This window comes from Zophobas morio, unplaced genomic scaffold (assembly GCF_036711695.1).
Source record: "Zophobas morio isolate AGI-343-1 ecotype UQ-CSIRO unplaced genomic scaffold, CSIRO_AGI_Zmor_V1 ptg000023l, whole genome shotgun sequence".
Classification (NCBI taxonomy): domain Eukaryota; kingdom Metazoa; phylum Arthropoda; class Insecta; order Coleoptera; family Tenebrionidae; genus Zophobas; species Zophobas morio.
This window is the reverse complement of record NW_026972128.1, coordinates 8,101,938-8,120,756: the sequence shown is the minus strand read 5'-3', so window position 1 is coordinate 8,120,756 and position 18,819 is coordinate 8,101,938. Positions and strand designations below refer to the sequence as shown.

Sequence of the window (18,819 nt, the reverse complement as noted above, 5' to 3'; positions counted from 1 at the left end):
ACCGAAAAACAAGCTACATTTCTCATAGTCTACCATCCACGACGAGAAGAAACAAAAACAATAATATCCTACTAATTTTTTAAGAACATTTTAGTCAGAAAAAAATTGCCAAGTTTTTTTTTGCATATTGATAAGAACAATTTTAAAACAATCTAATATTATAAATATTTTGAATGCCACCTATCCGATTCACGTCGAGGTGAAAACGTTAACGTGATTTGGTAAGACTATTGCCGCTGATAATAATTTATTAGGATTTACGTGTTTAACTGTAAACATTTCGTCATGGTAAAACAAAGATGAAGATTACCATATTTAACCATCACGGGTTACTAACATGTGTAATTTTTGTAATCATTGAATTAAAATGAACCAAAAGGTAATACGTACTTGCACTTAGAATTCACACGCTTAAAGTGATTAATAAGCGTATGTTTTCTTTTTTCTTTGATAACTAAAATTTAAAAATATAAGGAAGACGCTTTTGTTGAAGTAAGTAAGTAAACACAGTGTAATTTTTGAATAAAAAATATTTTTAGGAAACTAAGTTTCAGAGTTCTTAATTTGAATATACGTTCTTACTAAAATCCTCTTGTTCTGAATTAGTGGGCACAATGTGAACATAACCTGAAAATATTTACAGTCAATAATTCTAGGTCATCAAACTGAAATAAATAATTCTTACGCACAGAACTCCACAATCTTTGTTTTGAAATATGCATTTACATATTTTTACCTTTCGGACGAGAACGAGAGTTTAGCACACAAAGAATCCTTGGAACTATTGGATACAGAATATTTTTATTTTTCATTTTTCTTATGTAGTTTGTTTTAAACAATTAATTTATACAATCGTATTTTAAAATATTACCAAAACTTATAGGTTAATGTTTTAAAATTCACACATCAACTAAAATTTAATTTAAAAATCTGACCTGATTTGCCCTAGTGTTTGTGTCTTAATGAACAAAAATTACTCTCGAGAACGGATCGTTTGATGTCCGTGAAATTCTCAGAAAATAGCAACGTTGTGATTAGGGTCTTATTATACATATTAATATTAATGGCTTTATTCCTTGAAAAAGTCGATGACGTCGCGTTAAATGATTATAATAAAAATATTAGGAATTTAGAATTACTATTTATGGTTTTTGTTAGTGATGCAAAATATGCGGGTAAACTAGTGAAAATACTAATTTACATACCCATAATAAAACAATAATGATTTTAATCGACTCCCCATAATTGTTTTTATTTTGTATTAATTTTTATTCTCTGTCAATATTCTTGCTTAATAATAATTTTAATCTGTTTAGTGTTTCAGCCATTAAGTATAGAAAATCTATATGCTTCAGTGTTTATTGTTGTATTTTGTGGTACCAAGAAAATGTTCGTGAGAATTTTAAACTCTCCGAGTTTAATGTAATTTTATTTTATTCATGAAAAAAAGCAAAAATTGATTGGAAGGTTTAATTGACTACAACACCAAAGTAGAATAAATTGATGAGTTTGTCGCCTTTTCCCAAAATTGGTCTGAAGTTATTTAAACTGAAGTTCTTTCGTCCCTTGCATACAATAGTACAAATCCAGTTTTTTTTTTGAAAAATTATAAAATTTGATTTTGCAAAATTTTACTTATTTTGTAATAATTCCCATTGATAAAAAAATATAGGCAATAGAAGGCACACTGAAAAAAACATTCGGTAAGGATGAGATTCGAACTAACATAGGGCAGAGTACAAGTACAGTGGAAAATACTGCACAATAACATTTTTGTAATATAATTGTGATAAAAATTAAGGCGGATTCATAAACCATGAGCATAGAGTATAGGTAGAGATGATTAGACAAATTTTGTTAACGTTTTTCCATCTACACGATATTCTTAATATAGATATAAAATTGTCCAAATGTTTTCCGAGTTTTGCTGTCTTAAAAAATGGACACAGACGACGGATGGATGACAGACAGACAGACGGAAAGTAAGGTTTCCATAACAAATTTTTGTTACGGCGTCAACTACATTTTGGCATGGACACATATATCAGTTTGAGTAGGTGCAGTGTAATACTAATAATAACAGTACTTACGGTATTTTTAATATTTCGGGAAAATACTTTTATCTGTCTATTAAAAATTGACATAGATGATAGATATGAAAATGGGAGACCATTTTTTTTCGTACTCTAGGTGTCATGAAACGTCGAGAAAACATGAAAGTAGCCAGTTGCCCGATAGACATTATATGATTTATAATATGTGTACTGTTCTACAGATAAGTGGGAAAATTGAAAAACTGTCACTTTTCCGTGGCGACAGTTGTCGGACTGTCGGATAAATTAGAAAACTAAAATTTTATAACTTTGTTGAGCATGGAAAGTGATTGGAAGAGGCGCCAAAATAATATTTTTAGAACACTGTAAAATTGCAGCACAGGGTAAGTTCAGTTTATTTGATTTATTTTTGCTAAGCTCCATTTTGCCAATAATAGGGCCCATTCGATGACTTTTATGTTTTCTTGGCGTTACATGATTCGTAGAGTATGAAAAAATAGGACTTCCGTTTCCGTCTATGTGTCGAGATTTATTAGACTGATAATTTCATGAACGACCAAACCAACTGTTCTCAAATTTTAGATGTATGTTACCCTAGGCATTCAGACTTTTTCAAAAAAAAAATCCAAACTATATAATAACATTTTTTAACAATAGTTATTCAGCTACAAATTTTCTTCTAACCGGTTTGGCAAACATGCTTATGATTTGCTATTCAGAAATCAATAGATTATAAGTTATCTTTATCTCATACCAGATTTACCTATTTAAACAAAATCGTCGTTATTAGATAACAATAACGAAGAAAATGCATTATGTATTTTTAAAAAACCATTTTCGAAATTTACAGTTACATGTAAATATAAGATTAAATAGTGTTTTCTCCAAAATTTGAACACATTTATATGTAAATATGCCAATAACGAAACTGCTCTAGTTTATTTTAATGATTAATTTTATTGCATCGTTTGAAGTCTTTCCTTCGATTAATCTCATACTACTACTAGAAAAAATTCTTGGGAAATTCAGGTTCGTAGTAGCATGAATTGCTTAATGGTGTGTTCGTTTCCAAAATAATTTTATGAAACAGTTAACTACGCAGTAATTAAAACAGTTAATTAAGAATTAATTTTTTATACAGAATATATTTGATTGTAGGGACTGACACTAAAAGTTTTAATTAAGAAAATTTAGACAATTTTTGCTGACAAATATCTATCTATATTTTTTAGCATAAATTCTGTAAAAACTTAAAGACGCTTAGAAAAGAAACAAAACATTTGCAGCAAATAAATGTCCGATTGGAGAACTGTTATCTCAATTTAGTTATAAAAGACAGTTATTGTTATTAATTTAACATTATAATAAATTGTATAACTTTTTTTCAACATATTAAAGTAGTTTATGAACTTTAAATATCGTGACGAACACACTGCAGGTGCCCAGGAATTGAATACATGATTACTACAACTGCCTAAATAAGGAATCTAAATCTAAACAAAGTAAAAAAAATTAACGAGTTAGAGTCGCGTGTGTTCGTGCCATAAGAAACTTAATAGCTTGCACTCGTAAAATCATATACATATAACATAAAAATTATCCTCTATTTTAAGTCGTGCAACATCAGTGCAGATAACTGTACAATAAAGAATACGTTTCAAACAGCATAACGCATAAAAAATTTCAGAACTAACTCTTTTGATGGATGTCCGCAATAACGTCATAGTTTTGAATACAGCAAACCCTGTAAAGATTCGGGCGAAAAAAGCGTCATTCGTTATCGCCTCCGTAAAAAAAATCTAGTACAAGTCTGAAAAGTGAAGCATTTTAGGAAATTGGAATATCCATAAGGTTGGGCGCGATAAGCTCTTGAATAGAGAGATGCATAAGAGGAGCTATCAGACACTATCGAGCGACTTTTTCTATATATGCCAACTATCAACACAAAGTTATCGTCGGATATTTTAACCGTATACTTCGCAGAAACACATCTAATTATTTTGATAATAAGTATTACGTTGTAGAAACGCTGTCAAAGTTAATTAAAGCTTTTGTAGCCCGAATTCTGCACGCGAATTTACATCTGACCAATACACGGAAGGAGTCGTAGCAAAATGATCTCTATTTTTCGACACTATAAGACGAGAACTGCGTAGTAAAAGGCTCGCGATTACGCGCATGTTTGTGTACGGTTAGAATGGACAACGAATATTTTAATTAATTATACAGGATGTCTCAATGGCGCGAAAAGTGGTACGACGGCTCGGTGACAGAAGACAAAAAATGTGGATTTTTTAATGAATGTAAAAATTTGCACATGAACAACTTGGAACGCCGCTATTACGTACTCGTTAAAATTTTTACAATATTTGAAAAAAGATTAAATTTATTCATTTATTATTATCAAATTATATATGTTATTTCCCAGCGTTAGTTGCAGCAACCGCAAACTAAAAAAAAAAGAGAAAAGCTATTTTGATGAAGAAACCTGAATGACGTTGATGTGTTGTTATTAAATTTGCATAATTCTATGTCAACTTCATTACATACGTATGTAGAGTGAAAGATTTTGTATCAAAGCACCTGTAATAAATTGCGAAATGCAGTAATTCCACTAGTTCACGATTTAGAGTCGTGCTTTAATAATTTATTTCCAAAATATCGACGAAAACTAACTGTGAATGTGAATAAGACATAAAAATATACATTTTATATTTGTGAAATTTTAAATTAACAAATGAGCTTATTGGTCATCAATCATGGTTTAAACGACGTAAAAATATTTTTCGAATTTTATGGGCCATTAAGCATTATAATAAATTAGCCTAACCCAGTATAACTGTGCGCGTTAATAAATTTTACTCGTTTCCCTTAACTCGGAGCAGCTTACCAGATTTACAGTTGTAAAATCTGGTTTCAGGATTTTCAGGAACCGGATTATTTTAATCCTGATGTCGTGATGATGCGCCACCTAGAGGCGTTTTACTGAAATTATCAGGTCGTGCTACACGCAGCATCCGCTACTATGGACATCTTGCGGTTGATAGCTACATTATTATCTTGATCTGTAAGGTGGGTAGGATGCGGGCTGTCTCACTCTGTAATTTATTACATATTACTTCCCGGTTTAGTTTGTGTGCCTGCACTCAAGCAATTTTTTTTCTTTATGTCTATGATTTTTACATATAGACACAAAATAAATAAAACGGTTAGTAAGGAATTGTTTCTGCCATTGTTATTAATAATCTTGAGGTGCGGTTTTGTGTAAAATAACCATCTCAATTTATTTAAAAATCTAACCAAAGCATGTTTCGGAAACGCTTGTCAATATTTTTAATGTTTTATTTAATATTTTGTTCTACATCATTAAATAAGATCATACCGAAAAGTTTTCTGGCTGGTTCTTCTTCTTCTTCTTATTGTTATTATTACTATTGCTATTTTTATAAAACACGTTCTAAACTGAAGAACACTGACCGTCCGAAACTGTACTGTTATACAACCGTCAAAAGCTACTTATGTACAATTTGTGTATTTTTTACAGTTAGATACTTATTTCGGATCTGTGTGTAAAAGAAGAAAGAAAATAAATGATCATTAGCGTATGCCATGTTAACAGCGCAAAAACCTGCATTTCAACATATTCGCAGGAAAACACAGTCATTATACAAATTTCATTATTGTTCTTTATGTAGTAGTATATTTGTAAGATTTTTCTGACGTTGATATAATGTACTAACAACCTTAAGCAGTATTTTTAAATTGCTGTATTTTCAGTAATTGTTAGAATACATAAATAAGATTAAATTCAACCACACTATGTTAATACCGCTGGACAAAGTATACCAGAAATTCTAATTACAAAATATACACGTTAATTTTTTTTTTTCGTACAATTAACGCGAATTGATTTATGAAACCAAAAGAAAACTATATGTGCTGTAAGAAGATAATGCATACAGTTGTTCCGATAACCTGATCCTGCTCTAATACAATGTATTATTCTATTTATAGCTTACAGACTAGAGTAGTATTTTATTTTAGAAAAAATGGTAAAAACTTTGGTAAAAATAATTTGTCACCTTCTTTTAAAATGCAAATTACTTAAAAAATAATTGGTGTGTTTCTTTCAAAGGAAACAGCCTCTATGTGAAAGTGATTTTAAATTGATTGAGTTCTATCAGAATATTTCAAAGAATGTTTTTAAGAATTTCCGGGAAATCTGTAATCTTCTGCCACCAGACTGTCGGGACACTGAATATGTATAATGATGTATAGAATTAAGTGTTAAGTAGTAAATATTTTTAGTGACTTTGAGATCTATCAGATTCTGGTTGATGACAGCATAAAAACGTTCTAAATGACAATGCAATAGTTTAGAATAAACTTAAAGTTAAAAACTAGTGATTATGTATTACACAATTATTAGAATGTATACAAAGAAATCGGGGTCAAAAAGAATATTATCAGATTCATTTACATATTTAATGTTTTAAACAAATTAAGTATTTAAAATTTATTATAGATGTGAGTATGAAATAGGTTTTGGTAATTGTAGTGATTAAATTTTCTCCAATTTGTCAATTCATCATGTTTATCCACAACAAATTAATATGAAAAATAAAATAAGAAAATATGCATATATACAGCTGTCCGGAATGTTGCGAACACCTTTATGGCCGCATTAAGGAGGAATGAATATATATTGAAAAAATTCCTTCTCGCATTTTGGCGGAGATAAGTTATCTTAAAGCTGGGTTTTTTGCTATCTTTAACAACAAAATAACACATCTTATTTAAGACTTTGTACGTATGTGTATGTGTAGGTGTACTTTACCATCAATTATATATGAACGAAATTCTAGACTGAATACGAAACATTTAAGGGAGAACATTGATAAACGACGATAAAGTTTAATTGTAAGACAATGTACAATGTATAGGTACTCCACGAAAATTAATTTGTCAAAATTTGTCAACACAAATGCAATTAAAAAAAGAGAATTATTATGATATTGCAAAGTGTTTAATCACATTTACTATGATATTCATCAGTATATTTTCAAGTATATCTTCTGGAACCTTTTTTTTATTATTTTGGTATTCGTTTCTCTGTTTTTAAAACGGTAGATATATTATTTTCAACTTAAATTATTTCAGTTTTTGGTATCGATTTCGACCAGTTTTGGCCCAAAATTGGAGTTTCAGTTGAAGTTAGATTTCGGCAAAAGACGGCTGAAAATCCGCATTGTCATTTCTTACTCTCAGATTACATTTCAGATTTGGCGGCAAATGTGTATGTGTTTGAAAACAAGCCTAATTTATAGTAAAATAGTTTTTTGTTCTTGCAGAATCAAGCAAGGAACATTTGACAAACTTTCCGTTCTATACAGGACGGTTCCAAATTGGTGCACAAACTCTATGACACGTTGTTAAGGAATGTTTATTGGGCAAAAATAAAATATTTTAAAAAATCCTTGGCCCCAGGTGTAGAAGATACAGGTCTTCAAAATTTAAATTTTCGTTTAGATCTTTAACCATATTTTATTTAATTCAGTGTTGAGTACCTACTTGAACTTGGTCAAACTTTTATTATACAAAATAATTTTTTAAGTCCCTATCATGTCTTTATGCATAGTTTTCTTCACTTTATAATACTACCAAAAACCTTAAAAATTGTTCAGGATGAATCTGACAACAGTGGCTAATATCACTGGTCAACAAAATTCAATTTTTTCTCTCTAACTTTGACATAATTGTAATGTTTTCGTTTAATTTGTCTCTGTGTTTGTAACAAAGGGCATAAACCTTACAACTTAGCTCAATTAAAAATAAAAATGCATATTTGATGTTAAAAACAAAAAAGCAGGTAAAACAATTTAATTTTTGTATCTTTAACGGCAAAAAGTGATGTATTAACAAAAGAACAACTATAATTAAGAAAAAAACAACGATTGTAGTTTAAAAAACGAAAAAAACAAAAGAAACAGCTAAGACCGACGTTTTTTCGGTTGCCTCCTATAGATTTCATTGGAGATCTCTCGCTTGATGGTCCCGCAGTATTCTGCGAGCATTTAGGTGTTCCATCGATCTTGGTAACGTTTTTATATCCACAAAATGCCCAGATGGAAGCGTTCTCTATGTCCGTCACTCACGTCGTCATAATTTTTGGGGAAAAAATCAAGATGCGAATATATAAAATGCACTTTTAAGAATATGTTAATATTAATCTTTTTTATATGATGATAACATGTTTTCTACTTACTAAATGTAGTTTTCTTATTGTTCCCCAAGAAGTTTGTAGCAATTTGATCACAAAAAAATACACCTTAAAGAAAGTTTCCTATTACTTAATAGTACGATTTTTGTATTTTTCAAAGGATAATATTGTAGATTACTTTTAAATGAGAGCTAAGTTTGGGTTTAGCCGTTTATAATATCATTTAAAATTGTTAATTAAATAATAATTAGCTGCTATAATAAAAGTTAGAGCTTAGCTGTTGACCAGTGTATCCGACTTTTTTGAGTTATCTAAATAAACTGATATTTTGTTTTTATAAGTGAACGTCAAATAAATGTCACACGCAATTTTTAAATAAATTTTCTCGAACTTAGACTTGCAAACTTAATAATGTTAATGCGCCATTTATGCATCACTCTGTATAGCGTGTCTTATTTTTACATTATCGCTTTGAAGAATAAAACAAATCAAAAATGAACGAAAACGATTTTTTTAAATTCCGTCAATAGTCCCACATCCACAAGGTCGAAAGAGATGCAGTCCGCACAGATACGGGCAACATTAAATTTCATGGAGATAAGCAATGGAAAAAAAATATATTATCAATACAAGCTTAACTTAGACTGTTTATGTTCATACAGCAAAAGAATTCGACTATTAAGAACTTAGAGTTGAAATTTGATATACATGTATTTTGTCTCCTTAAAACGTTCTGAAAATTATTTTGGGTAAGTAGCTCTTATTATAATAATTATTTTATTCTTAATTAATATAAGGCGGGCATGGGGGGCAGGTTTTAGTTACGCCACTGCTTCTGTTCTATTCTATATGGGATAGATTTGTTTTTGTAATTGTTGCCACTTTTAAGTCTTCTTTAAAAATAACTGTTTTTCAGTTTTTTCAGTTTACATAAAATGTTGTAACAGCACGTTCAGACCTAGAATTTTCTTCATAACTTACATAGGTATATCTAACCTTCGACTCCAGTTTCACTACTTTGCACAAAATATTTTTTTTCTTGAAAATTAAATTTGAACCTGAACCTTACTCGAAGCCGCATCGTAAAAAATAAACACGGTATTTTGGAGTATCCATCAAATTGCTATTAGTAGGGATTAATGCTTCTCTGAGAAAAAAAATATAATTGTTCATTGTCATTTCTTAATGTACTTTTATTACTCTTTACAGGTTGATGAAAAAAATGGCGTATGTGCTCGAAGATACGTTTAAAGAACTCGAAAGAGTGGTTAAAAAATTCCTGCACAAAACTACTTTAAGAATATTGAACGTCAAAATTGAAGAATTAACTTCGTAATTTTGATTTGTTTTAATGGACTGTTTTGTTTATAGCTATTAACATACCTAGGATATAAAGAGTGCCATAACCGCCGCATGCGTCCGTTTGAAACCCGAGGGTTTAGCGAGAATTTTAAGGCGGTTAGGGCACCGTCGTTTACATCCGTGGTGTGTTCAAGATTTTACCGGTTTCTGCCTATTTTAATCTAATAATTCAAAAATTAATTAAAAAATAAATAAATTCGGTTGGTTACGTTTGCATGATATATTTCGGTGTCATAGTTACATTTTGTTGTTTATTCAAAAAAATTCTGTGAACAGAATTAGAAAAATGATGGATTTAGGCGACGTATTGTCCGAAAATGTTAAAAATGCACATTTATTGCTTTTCAATTCCTTGACAAATGTTGACAATTCACAATTCGGTAAGCTAATATATTACCCAACCGATTTTACATACAGGATACAGTTATGGGCTTTCCTACCAGTATTACGTTTATAAATGTAAACAGGCATTTAATAGAGAGAAACCGATAAATTTAATTTAATAACAATTTGCTAGAATACGATTCACCTCAGCTACTAAGTTAATTCTTCAATTTCGAAATTTAATATTTTCAAAAATTTGGTTCGTAGATTTTTAACCATTTTTTCGAGTTCTTCTTAATTACGTACCATCGAGTAATTACTGTTAATAAACCCATACGCCGTCCCGGTATAACGGCTATGGGTTTTCTCGAGGGTTTTCTAGTATGTACGCCGATGATGGGTGACTCATCCTCGGTAATGGCGGCCGGGCGGCTTTCGCTAAGGAAGAACCTGCAAGCTGAAGTCGCGGTGGGTACTCTAGAAAAAGCTCGATCGCGGAATATCTAGAAGAAAATATCTTCAAGGACAAAGCATTCAGTCAACTAGTAGAGTCCATTCAATGTTGAGAAAATCAAGTTGCGCCGGAATTATTTTGTACATAATCGCTGTGTAATCGCTCATGTAAATTTGAATTACTAAGAAATAAATTGACAGAAACGTAGCCTGCAGAAAGTTTGCTATTAGACATATTTTTTAAATCGGCTTATCTTTTGACATTAACTAGGAGTTTATGAAAACATCTTTTTTTTATTTCCTTGGCCATCCACCTATAATTTAAATATCAGACATTTTAAGAAATTTCAATAACTGCTGTTTAACTAATTTGCTAAATACAGTAATTCTTTATCAACAGCCTGTTAGTTAGGTATTTTAACGTGAATTCAAGTGAAATTTATTATTGCAGAAAAGATGATTTGGATTAAGAAACAGAAAAAAGATCTACAATAATTCATTATACTCGTATGTTAAGATAATTATCAGCAAACGTCATCATGTACTCATCTTTTTTGTGGTTTCTGTAAACATTTTACGTATTTGGTTTTGTATATATGAAATCAGATATAGGTATTTTTTATATAAGAAATTATTATCAAAGTTTAATTTTAAATTAATTTATGACCATACGGTTAACTGGTTTTCCGAGCCGCACTTGCAATCATGTGTTTTTGTCTCTAATAACAATTACATTACTTTAAAAGTTTGTCAAAGATAATTTTCTTTGATCAATCAAAAATATTGCTTCTTGATACTTTTCGTAAGGAAACAAATTTATTACCTAAACTTCTTTTGAAAATGTTACACAAAAATTAAATTAACTGTTTCGCATATAATTTGTATGTCAAACATTTTAGTAATATTCGAAATTTTAAAGTCTCTTTATTTTCTGATAATTTGTGGAATAAATCGTTCACAATGAACTTCAAGAATCCCCTTTAAAAGGGATAAAAACTGCAACATTCTTTTGCTACTTTAACAAAATAATCCGTAACATTAAGGTAAAAATTAGAATACTGGTGCTGACTTGAAGGTGCACTTGAGGCTAAGAAGACAGAGTGTTTTCTGAAACAGGCTTAACGAGTTTACGTTCATTTCAATAAAATTATCTGGTGATACATGACATTAACGAAAAGTCACTGACAAGTTGCTGTAACCGAATAGTAAGTACGTGTAAGTAATTTATGTGGTTAAATTTATACTGTAATAAAACGATCGACAAGGAATACCATACAGATAAAAAGAAACTCTTATACATTAAATTATAGAACCCCAACCAATTTTTTTTTAGATTTATGCGGTCGACTGTAAAAAGACTTCACAAATTCAATTTCAGTGGCAACTTGTCTCGTCCACAATTTACAAGTTTATTAGAATATAGAAAGTACTCGTGAGTAATTACATCGAAAAAACTGATAATATATAGTAATCATAAAATTTCTAGGATTTATTGACACAGTCTTTCAAAAATTCAGATTTAATGGAAGGCATTTAGCCATGTTTTTTATGTAATATTATTAATAAGAGGAAAACAAGTATTTCGAACAGGATTTTAAGAAAAGTTGAGTCTGATAGGGGTCATTTTGATCACTGTCATTTACATCTACTACAAATTTTATGACTACGATTTGGAAACAGCACAAAACAAATTTACCATTTATTTCATTCCACTATTGTTAAACTATGATCAGTTTCTACCCTATTTCAACCAAGTCAAACCTAACACTTACTAAAAGAAGAAATTTGTGTGGTATAAATAGCAAAGCGAAATATACTCCATGGGTGTAAATTACATTATAATGTTATGTAAATTAGGATGCAAATAAGATTAGGAATTTTTGCTCCTGTTTAACACCGACCATGCAAGTATCTATTACTAGCATAACGTAGCAATCTGTTCTCATGCTTGTAATTATCATCATAATTAATTCATTACATTATTGTAATAATGCCGACAAAGCTATTACAACATCAAGATTGTTCCTTATAAGGAAAAAGATTCTACTTCAATCCACGTATGATTACGGTTCAGGTGAAGGAAAACAATTAAAATAACACATTAATAGCAGATCTTGCCTAAAATTATGCGAATTGTGAGTTAGTAAACAGTGCGTGAAATTACAAACGATTCGCACCGTCATAATTAAATTAATTAACATTTTAGTTGAAAAATCGTGTTTTGAAATCCTTTCTCTTTCAGTGTGTACCCAGTCTAATAGCATTTTGAAACGAGTCAAGATATTATCTAAAGTGACTTATCCTTTAACCAGAGGTGCTGTTATATTCCGTCTGATGCCTCATGAATTATCGCCGCATTTGTAATTTCATTCATTTGTCTGTGTGTATGATCATTGATCACACCCATTATACTCATTCAGCTCCATAAATCACGCCGAATTTCATAGGAATCAGAAAATTTTGCTTAACAGTCTTGTAAATTCTTGAGGATTTTGTGTAATGATAGTTATTAGTCGACCCGAAATGACTGTAATTTCCCAGCAAATTTTATCAAACAAAATCTGAAACAAGTTATTTAATAATTAGGTATAACAAATTGCAAAATGATTGAGGGTGTCGGAATTTGAAAGCCTGGGTTGTTTTGATAATTACACCTCGACCGTGACGCACTGGGTGAAGGATTCCCGGCTCCGTCCAGGACCATAAAAATTCAATGGGACTGTCTCTGGATTTTCAGGCTATATTTAACGAATACCCGCGTCCACGACGGCATGAATAAAACATGATATGGGTCGTCTCAATGGCTCGTCAGTAGCTTTAAGATCAACTAAATGGATACGTGAACGACGATAACATGTGATTACGACCACTTTCGTACGACTTCAGTTCCTTTTATAAGTCGGAACGCAATGACTTATCGTTTATTCATGAATAAAAATCACATTTGTTCGACCGTTATAATGATTCATATCAATTAAACCCGACTTGATGTGGTAATTATTAAAGAACAAATTTTCTACATTGACGATGTTATGTAATTTAATTAATTGAGTGTTTATTTGACGAATCTTTGATCTCGGGACATAGTCGTATCTTGATCGGTCGAATTTAAATACTGTTTTAATTTTAATTCACACCTGTTGCCCTGTAGCTTATTGATATTTTACACTGCATAGCGCTGGACTTATTATTAAAATAATTGCAGTATCTGTGCTGTTTTTACTCTTTATTTTGCAGTCTACTTCTTATGTGATATATCAAGATATATAAATTATAGGAATGCAAGCGAATTAGAATCGCAAATGAGGAGTAATTGACGTTTATAAATTTTTTGAATTGTAGTTTAATGTCAAAATTTTTTAGAGAAAGGTAGATTCTTTCGTATCTGCATCATCTATAATGTGACAAATTCCGTCTAAATCTAACTACTACAATTAGACAAAAATTATCAAAATTTGTAAATTATGCACTTAAACAGTATAGTTCCTAAAAATGGAAAAAAATTGTCTTAACTTTTTCTTTATCACTTTTTAATTATCTATTAGGCACATCATATGAACAACTATCACTTGCAGTGGACCTTTTTTAAAATTCCTTTGTTATATTTTAACAGTGAAAAGTATTCTGCAATAAACATAAATTTTCAAAGCTGAATTTTGATTAATGAAATTAGCTGTGCATAAAATATGTTACTTATTTATTTATATATTTGATTTGATCTCTATCTGTAACGTTTTCTGACTGAATTTCTATAGAGCAATCGTAATTTATTATCACTTATAATGAATTATGTAAATCTAATAACACGAATAGTAAAGCAGGTGGCTGAGGTTGGAAATGTTTAGTTTTTATCGCACTTTAAATAAGAAGTGATAAGATCTACACTGTTCAGGCCACCACTTGGTGAGCTTGGCTTTATGTTGGTCAATAATTTAATATAAATAACGTTTTGTGGGGAAAAATTAAGCTCTATTGCTTCTACAAATCCTAAAATTTTCACATATAATTTTCTACTTTGATTTCTGAAAAGAAGTGGTACGAAAAATACTTACTCATAAACCAAAGAAACACGAAACGAGACACTGTGTGTACTTCTCAAAATATTTCCACTCTATAGAGTGAGATACCCCTAGCCCTTATGTTTAATTTCCATCAAGCCTTGTTCTGTTATCTGATTGGCAAAGAACAGAATCAGGTATAAAAAAGTTTCTAAATTTGCCATTCCATGTCTTTTTTTTATAGAATGGTTACTCACCCACGAGTGTAACGTAAATTATCAATTATTTTTATGGACATACTTAAATTCACTTATATTTCAAAACAGTGTGCTACTTAAGTCTATTTGCCATTAATCCCACTGTATAGTTAATGTACGTCGTCCAACGCAGTGATATTACTTATAAACAAATTACGAAAGATTATTCTTCTGTGAATGTGGGTGCCTTACGTCCAACATTTTATTAGAAAATGATTTACACAAGTTAAACGTGTTAAAATCATATTTATGATGAAGAATTTATAGCTGAGTAGTGGCCTCCGGCGAAGAGGTTGCAATAATGTTTGATTTGATTTCCATTTTAAATTTCATTGTTGACAGATACATTGTTGAAACTGTAAGCTGTTGTATACTTGTGGACATTACACAATACACTGTAATTAAATATTTTAAAGATAAAGTTAATTTATTACAAAAAAGATACATACTCAGTGAACGTCGATAAAGCACTAAAATAAACAAAAAACAACGCCAGTTTATTAAATAAATCATTTTTTTGCTATCACGTCATCGAATATTTTCGTAATGGAATCATATCATTTTCGGGTTATTAATGTCTCAATTGCAGCTGCACATTTACACAAATACCTGTTTTGTGTTAGCGGTAGTTAAAATTGACCTAAATGACCAAAAATACTGAGTGTAATAACGGGTGTTAATAACTAACTTGAACAGTGTGTTTTACGATTAAAGATTCAGGGATTTCGTCATTTTTGTGATGTTGGGGACTTGCAGATTTCAGGTCAATGAGCAATTCGCGACGCGACTGGCGTCATTATAATTGCAGGTTCCGACATCAAAAATAAAAAAGTGTAGATGTTATTGGCTCAGTTATTGACAATATAATTTGTTTTTGTTGTTCATCGCTATATTTTCGTCTAAAATTTTTGATTATAAACAGTTTTAATCTAAATACTGTTAAATAAGTCACATAATTGTACCTGATGCTTTGTTTTATGACTGTGTTGATTATCCTTAATTTTGTTTAAATTTATATACACAAATTATCTCATACTTACATGATAATTTATTCAGGAGACGAACTACACTACTGGTGATACATGTCAAAGCGCTATTTATTTGAAAAAAATTGCAAATTATATGTACAAGTAACTAGGTATGATGATTCCACTTTTTTAAGTTCTGGTATAAAGCTTAATGTGTGCAAAGTGGCTGTAATTTACATTTTATACTCCACATAAAATTTCGTTTTCATATAATTTGATGGTAAAAAAGTTTGTAAAATCCTGAAACATATCAATTTTACTTAATTTATTCACATCTTTTTGTTTCTAAGTAATGATGAAAGAAGCAACTAGAATTTTTTTTATTTCTAGTTCTTTTACAGAAAAAAAAAGTTACGTAAATGAGTATTGCGAACATTCCACAGTTTAGAAGCACATTTTTTTGAAAATTTTGTTACATAAAGCGTCAAACTTATTATATTAACACCGATGCAGAGGCCCAATCTGAATACATAAAAATAACCACGAACGCCCATAAAACTTGCAGGAATTCATCCTATTTCGATGTTTTTATAATTTTCGCCTTCAGCAAAATTTGCCTGCGTATAATATTGATATACTACATAATAGCTGTTACCGGTTTGATTTAAATTCGACAGTTCTAATTCAGAGTGATCATAAATAAAGTGAGAAAATGTAATCTAAATCAAAAATTCAATTAAAAAATTATATTTAAAATGTATTAATCAATAAAAAATATGCATATTTATGGATTTATGGGAATATAAACCGGATGGCCAGTGCAGTGGTATAGGTGTAAAATATTCGTAACATTCGAGCGCACACTTTGACCACACAATAGGAAAAAACGAACCAACCACTATTATATTAAAACCAGTTCCTGGCTTTTTTCAGCAGTACCTACTGTAATAACACGAAAAATGTGTACAGCATGTTAACGAGTTTGATAAAATTAAATTACCTCATACCTCATACCTACATATTATCAATAATGAAGTTATTTCTAGGAACCCCTTACACGCGGCACTTTTGTTGCTAATTTTAACGTACCTAATTATTAAATATTAAACTTACACGAATTACACATGAATGGATAGATTCATTATACAATGGTTGCAGAAAATAATGATAATAATAATGTTGTTTATGAGAATACCATATAATTATATAGCAACATTGCAGAATTACTATCAAGAACAATTAAAAGTTTAAATTAATTATTACTATACTTTTACGGTTTACCTCTTCTGTATGACTCTGATTTTCTGTATAGTAGGTACTTATTAATGAATTACAGACATATACTGCCTTAAATTTTAAATAGGATACGGATATTTAACGTGTCACATATTTTTCGAAACTTCCTAGTTATTAAATTAATGTTACGCCGAGATTTTTTACAAATTCGTTTATTCAAATTATTTGACCATTAAGTTTGATCTTTTTGTATGAATCTAGTCTAAGATGATTTAGTACCTATATGTATAGAAATCAAAGTGAAAATATTATTTTGCTGAAAAATATATTCATCAATGTAGCAGTATTTGTATACAGTTGCTTACTGATGAACATATATTTCGTTCAGGCGTCTCGATTGTTGAAGAGAATGTACACTGTCTAAGAGGATATAAGAAGCAATTTTTTGTCGTCTAACATAACTAAATTATAACGATGTTGGTAGGTAGCATTTGGTAGTTATGATAGGCATTTACAAGAGCAACAATAACCGTGTAGAATGTGTTCTGGTTCATATTTAATTGATGAGGTCGGGTGGAATGTAGATAATTAGCTTTCAGCCTCTCAACAACGTTCACCGGACAACAACAGGTGTTCTTTGGTGGTTATATCCATACCTCCGAACATACAATTTTTTCCTTTTTTATTAGCATATTTTTACATAAAATTAATCCCATCAGAAAATTGCCCTCGACATGAGTAATATTTTTTCTCCCATCATCAACCCATTAAAATGACTAACCAAAAAGTTATGATTACAGCAAAGGAAATGTCAGTGCGTATGACGACCATTTCCACTAATTATAGGGTATAGTACCCATCAGGAACGCACGTCTGGCTCGTCACGTGACGTTTTAAGAACGCAGCCCACTAGATTCGAATCGCATCTAGACTTACTTCATATTGCTGATAATTCGCTAGCGATGAGTTCGAGTTGAGATAGAACCGTGACATCATTCCATAATCCAAGAAAACAGTGCACAGAACGAGTTAAAAACACCCACAAGTCGCGCTTGTTATCACCGGCAGGGACGCATGCGCCCGATCACATCAACAATTCGTTATCAATAAAAACTGTATCACAGATCGCGTTGGCCGTGTTTGTCTGTCACAGCACACTCGGACCGGCCGTCGGATCAACGCATAGTTGATCGTCGATTGTTGGTTTTAGGCAGGTTTCCAGGCACTGTGTGTGTGATAGTAGAGTGAAGAGTCCTTTGGCTAGTCGGAGTAGGCCGGGGGTAAGACTGGCGGCCATTGGCCGAGCGCGAGATGCCGGCGCAGCGATTGGCTCACCAAGTTACGTGCCATAGGCGACCGTGATTACAAACCTGCAATTTCATCTTTTGATTTACTTCGGCGTGCTGTGTGCTCTGTGGGTGTACGCCGTACTGTGCATCTCCTCATAACTTATAGGGAAGGAATAGTTTTGCTCCAGGGCCGGATCTAGGGGGAGTCCCCGCATTTATCACACCGACCACAATTACACACAAACACGTTATAATTAAACACAACAGGGACCCACAACCGACAATTAAAAACATCTTAACTCTATCCACCCGCTCGATATCGCTGCACAATCTCACAAGCGAACACGAACAACTAGAGCGAGAAAATTATTGTTATTAGGAGATTAGGAGAGTTTTGCCATACTGAAAAAAACATAAATTTAGAATATGCCCTTGATGTCGAGGGATTCGGGTTTGGTTCTTTGTTCACCTTTTGTAATACTTCGAAATGCTGAAAGGCCGACTCTGGAGAATGAGCAATGAAATTCTGTCTCCAATAAATCAATCAAAACTAGAGCAAATTTGTCTTTACACGTGATTAATACCCTATGCATGTTAGATATTTGACCGGTTTCAGAATTTTTCTGTTATATGTCTACAATTTTTTTTCCAGTTAAGG

General features: G+C 31.1%; 1 protein-coding gene across 1 annotated transcript in view; it reads right to left on the bottom strand.

The window, feature by feature from the left end:
• The window catches only part of Tfap-2 (Transcription factor AP-2), an 89,097-nt gene extending 71,193 nt beyond the window's left edge, over nt 1-17,904 (bottom strand). Inside the window, exon 1 of the mRNA XM_064062714.1 lies at nt 17,809-17,904. Coding sequence (XP_063918784.1) covers nt 17,809-17,868 — 60 coding nt within the window. The 5' untranslated portion in view covers nt 17,869-17,904. The remainder of the gene's footprint in view (nt 1-17,808) is intronic.
• Nucleotides 17,905-18,819: the final 915 nt, after the last annotated feature.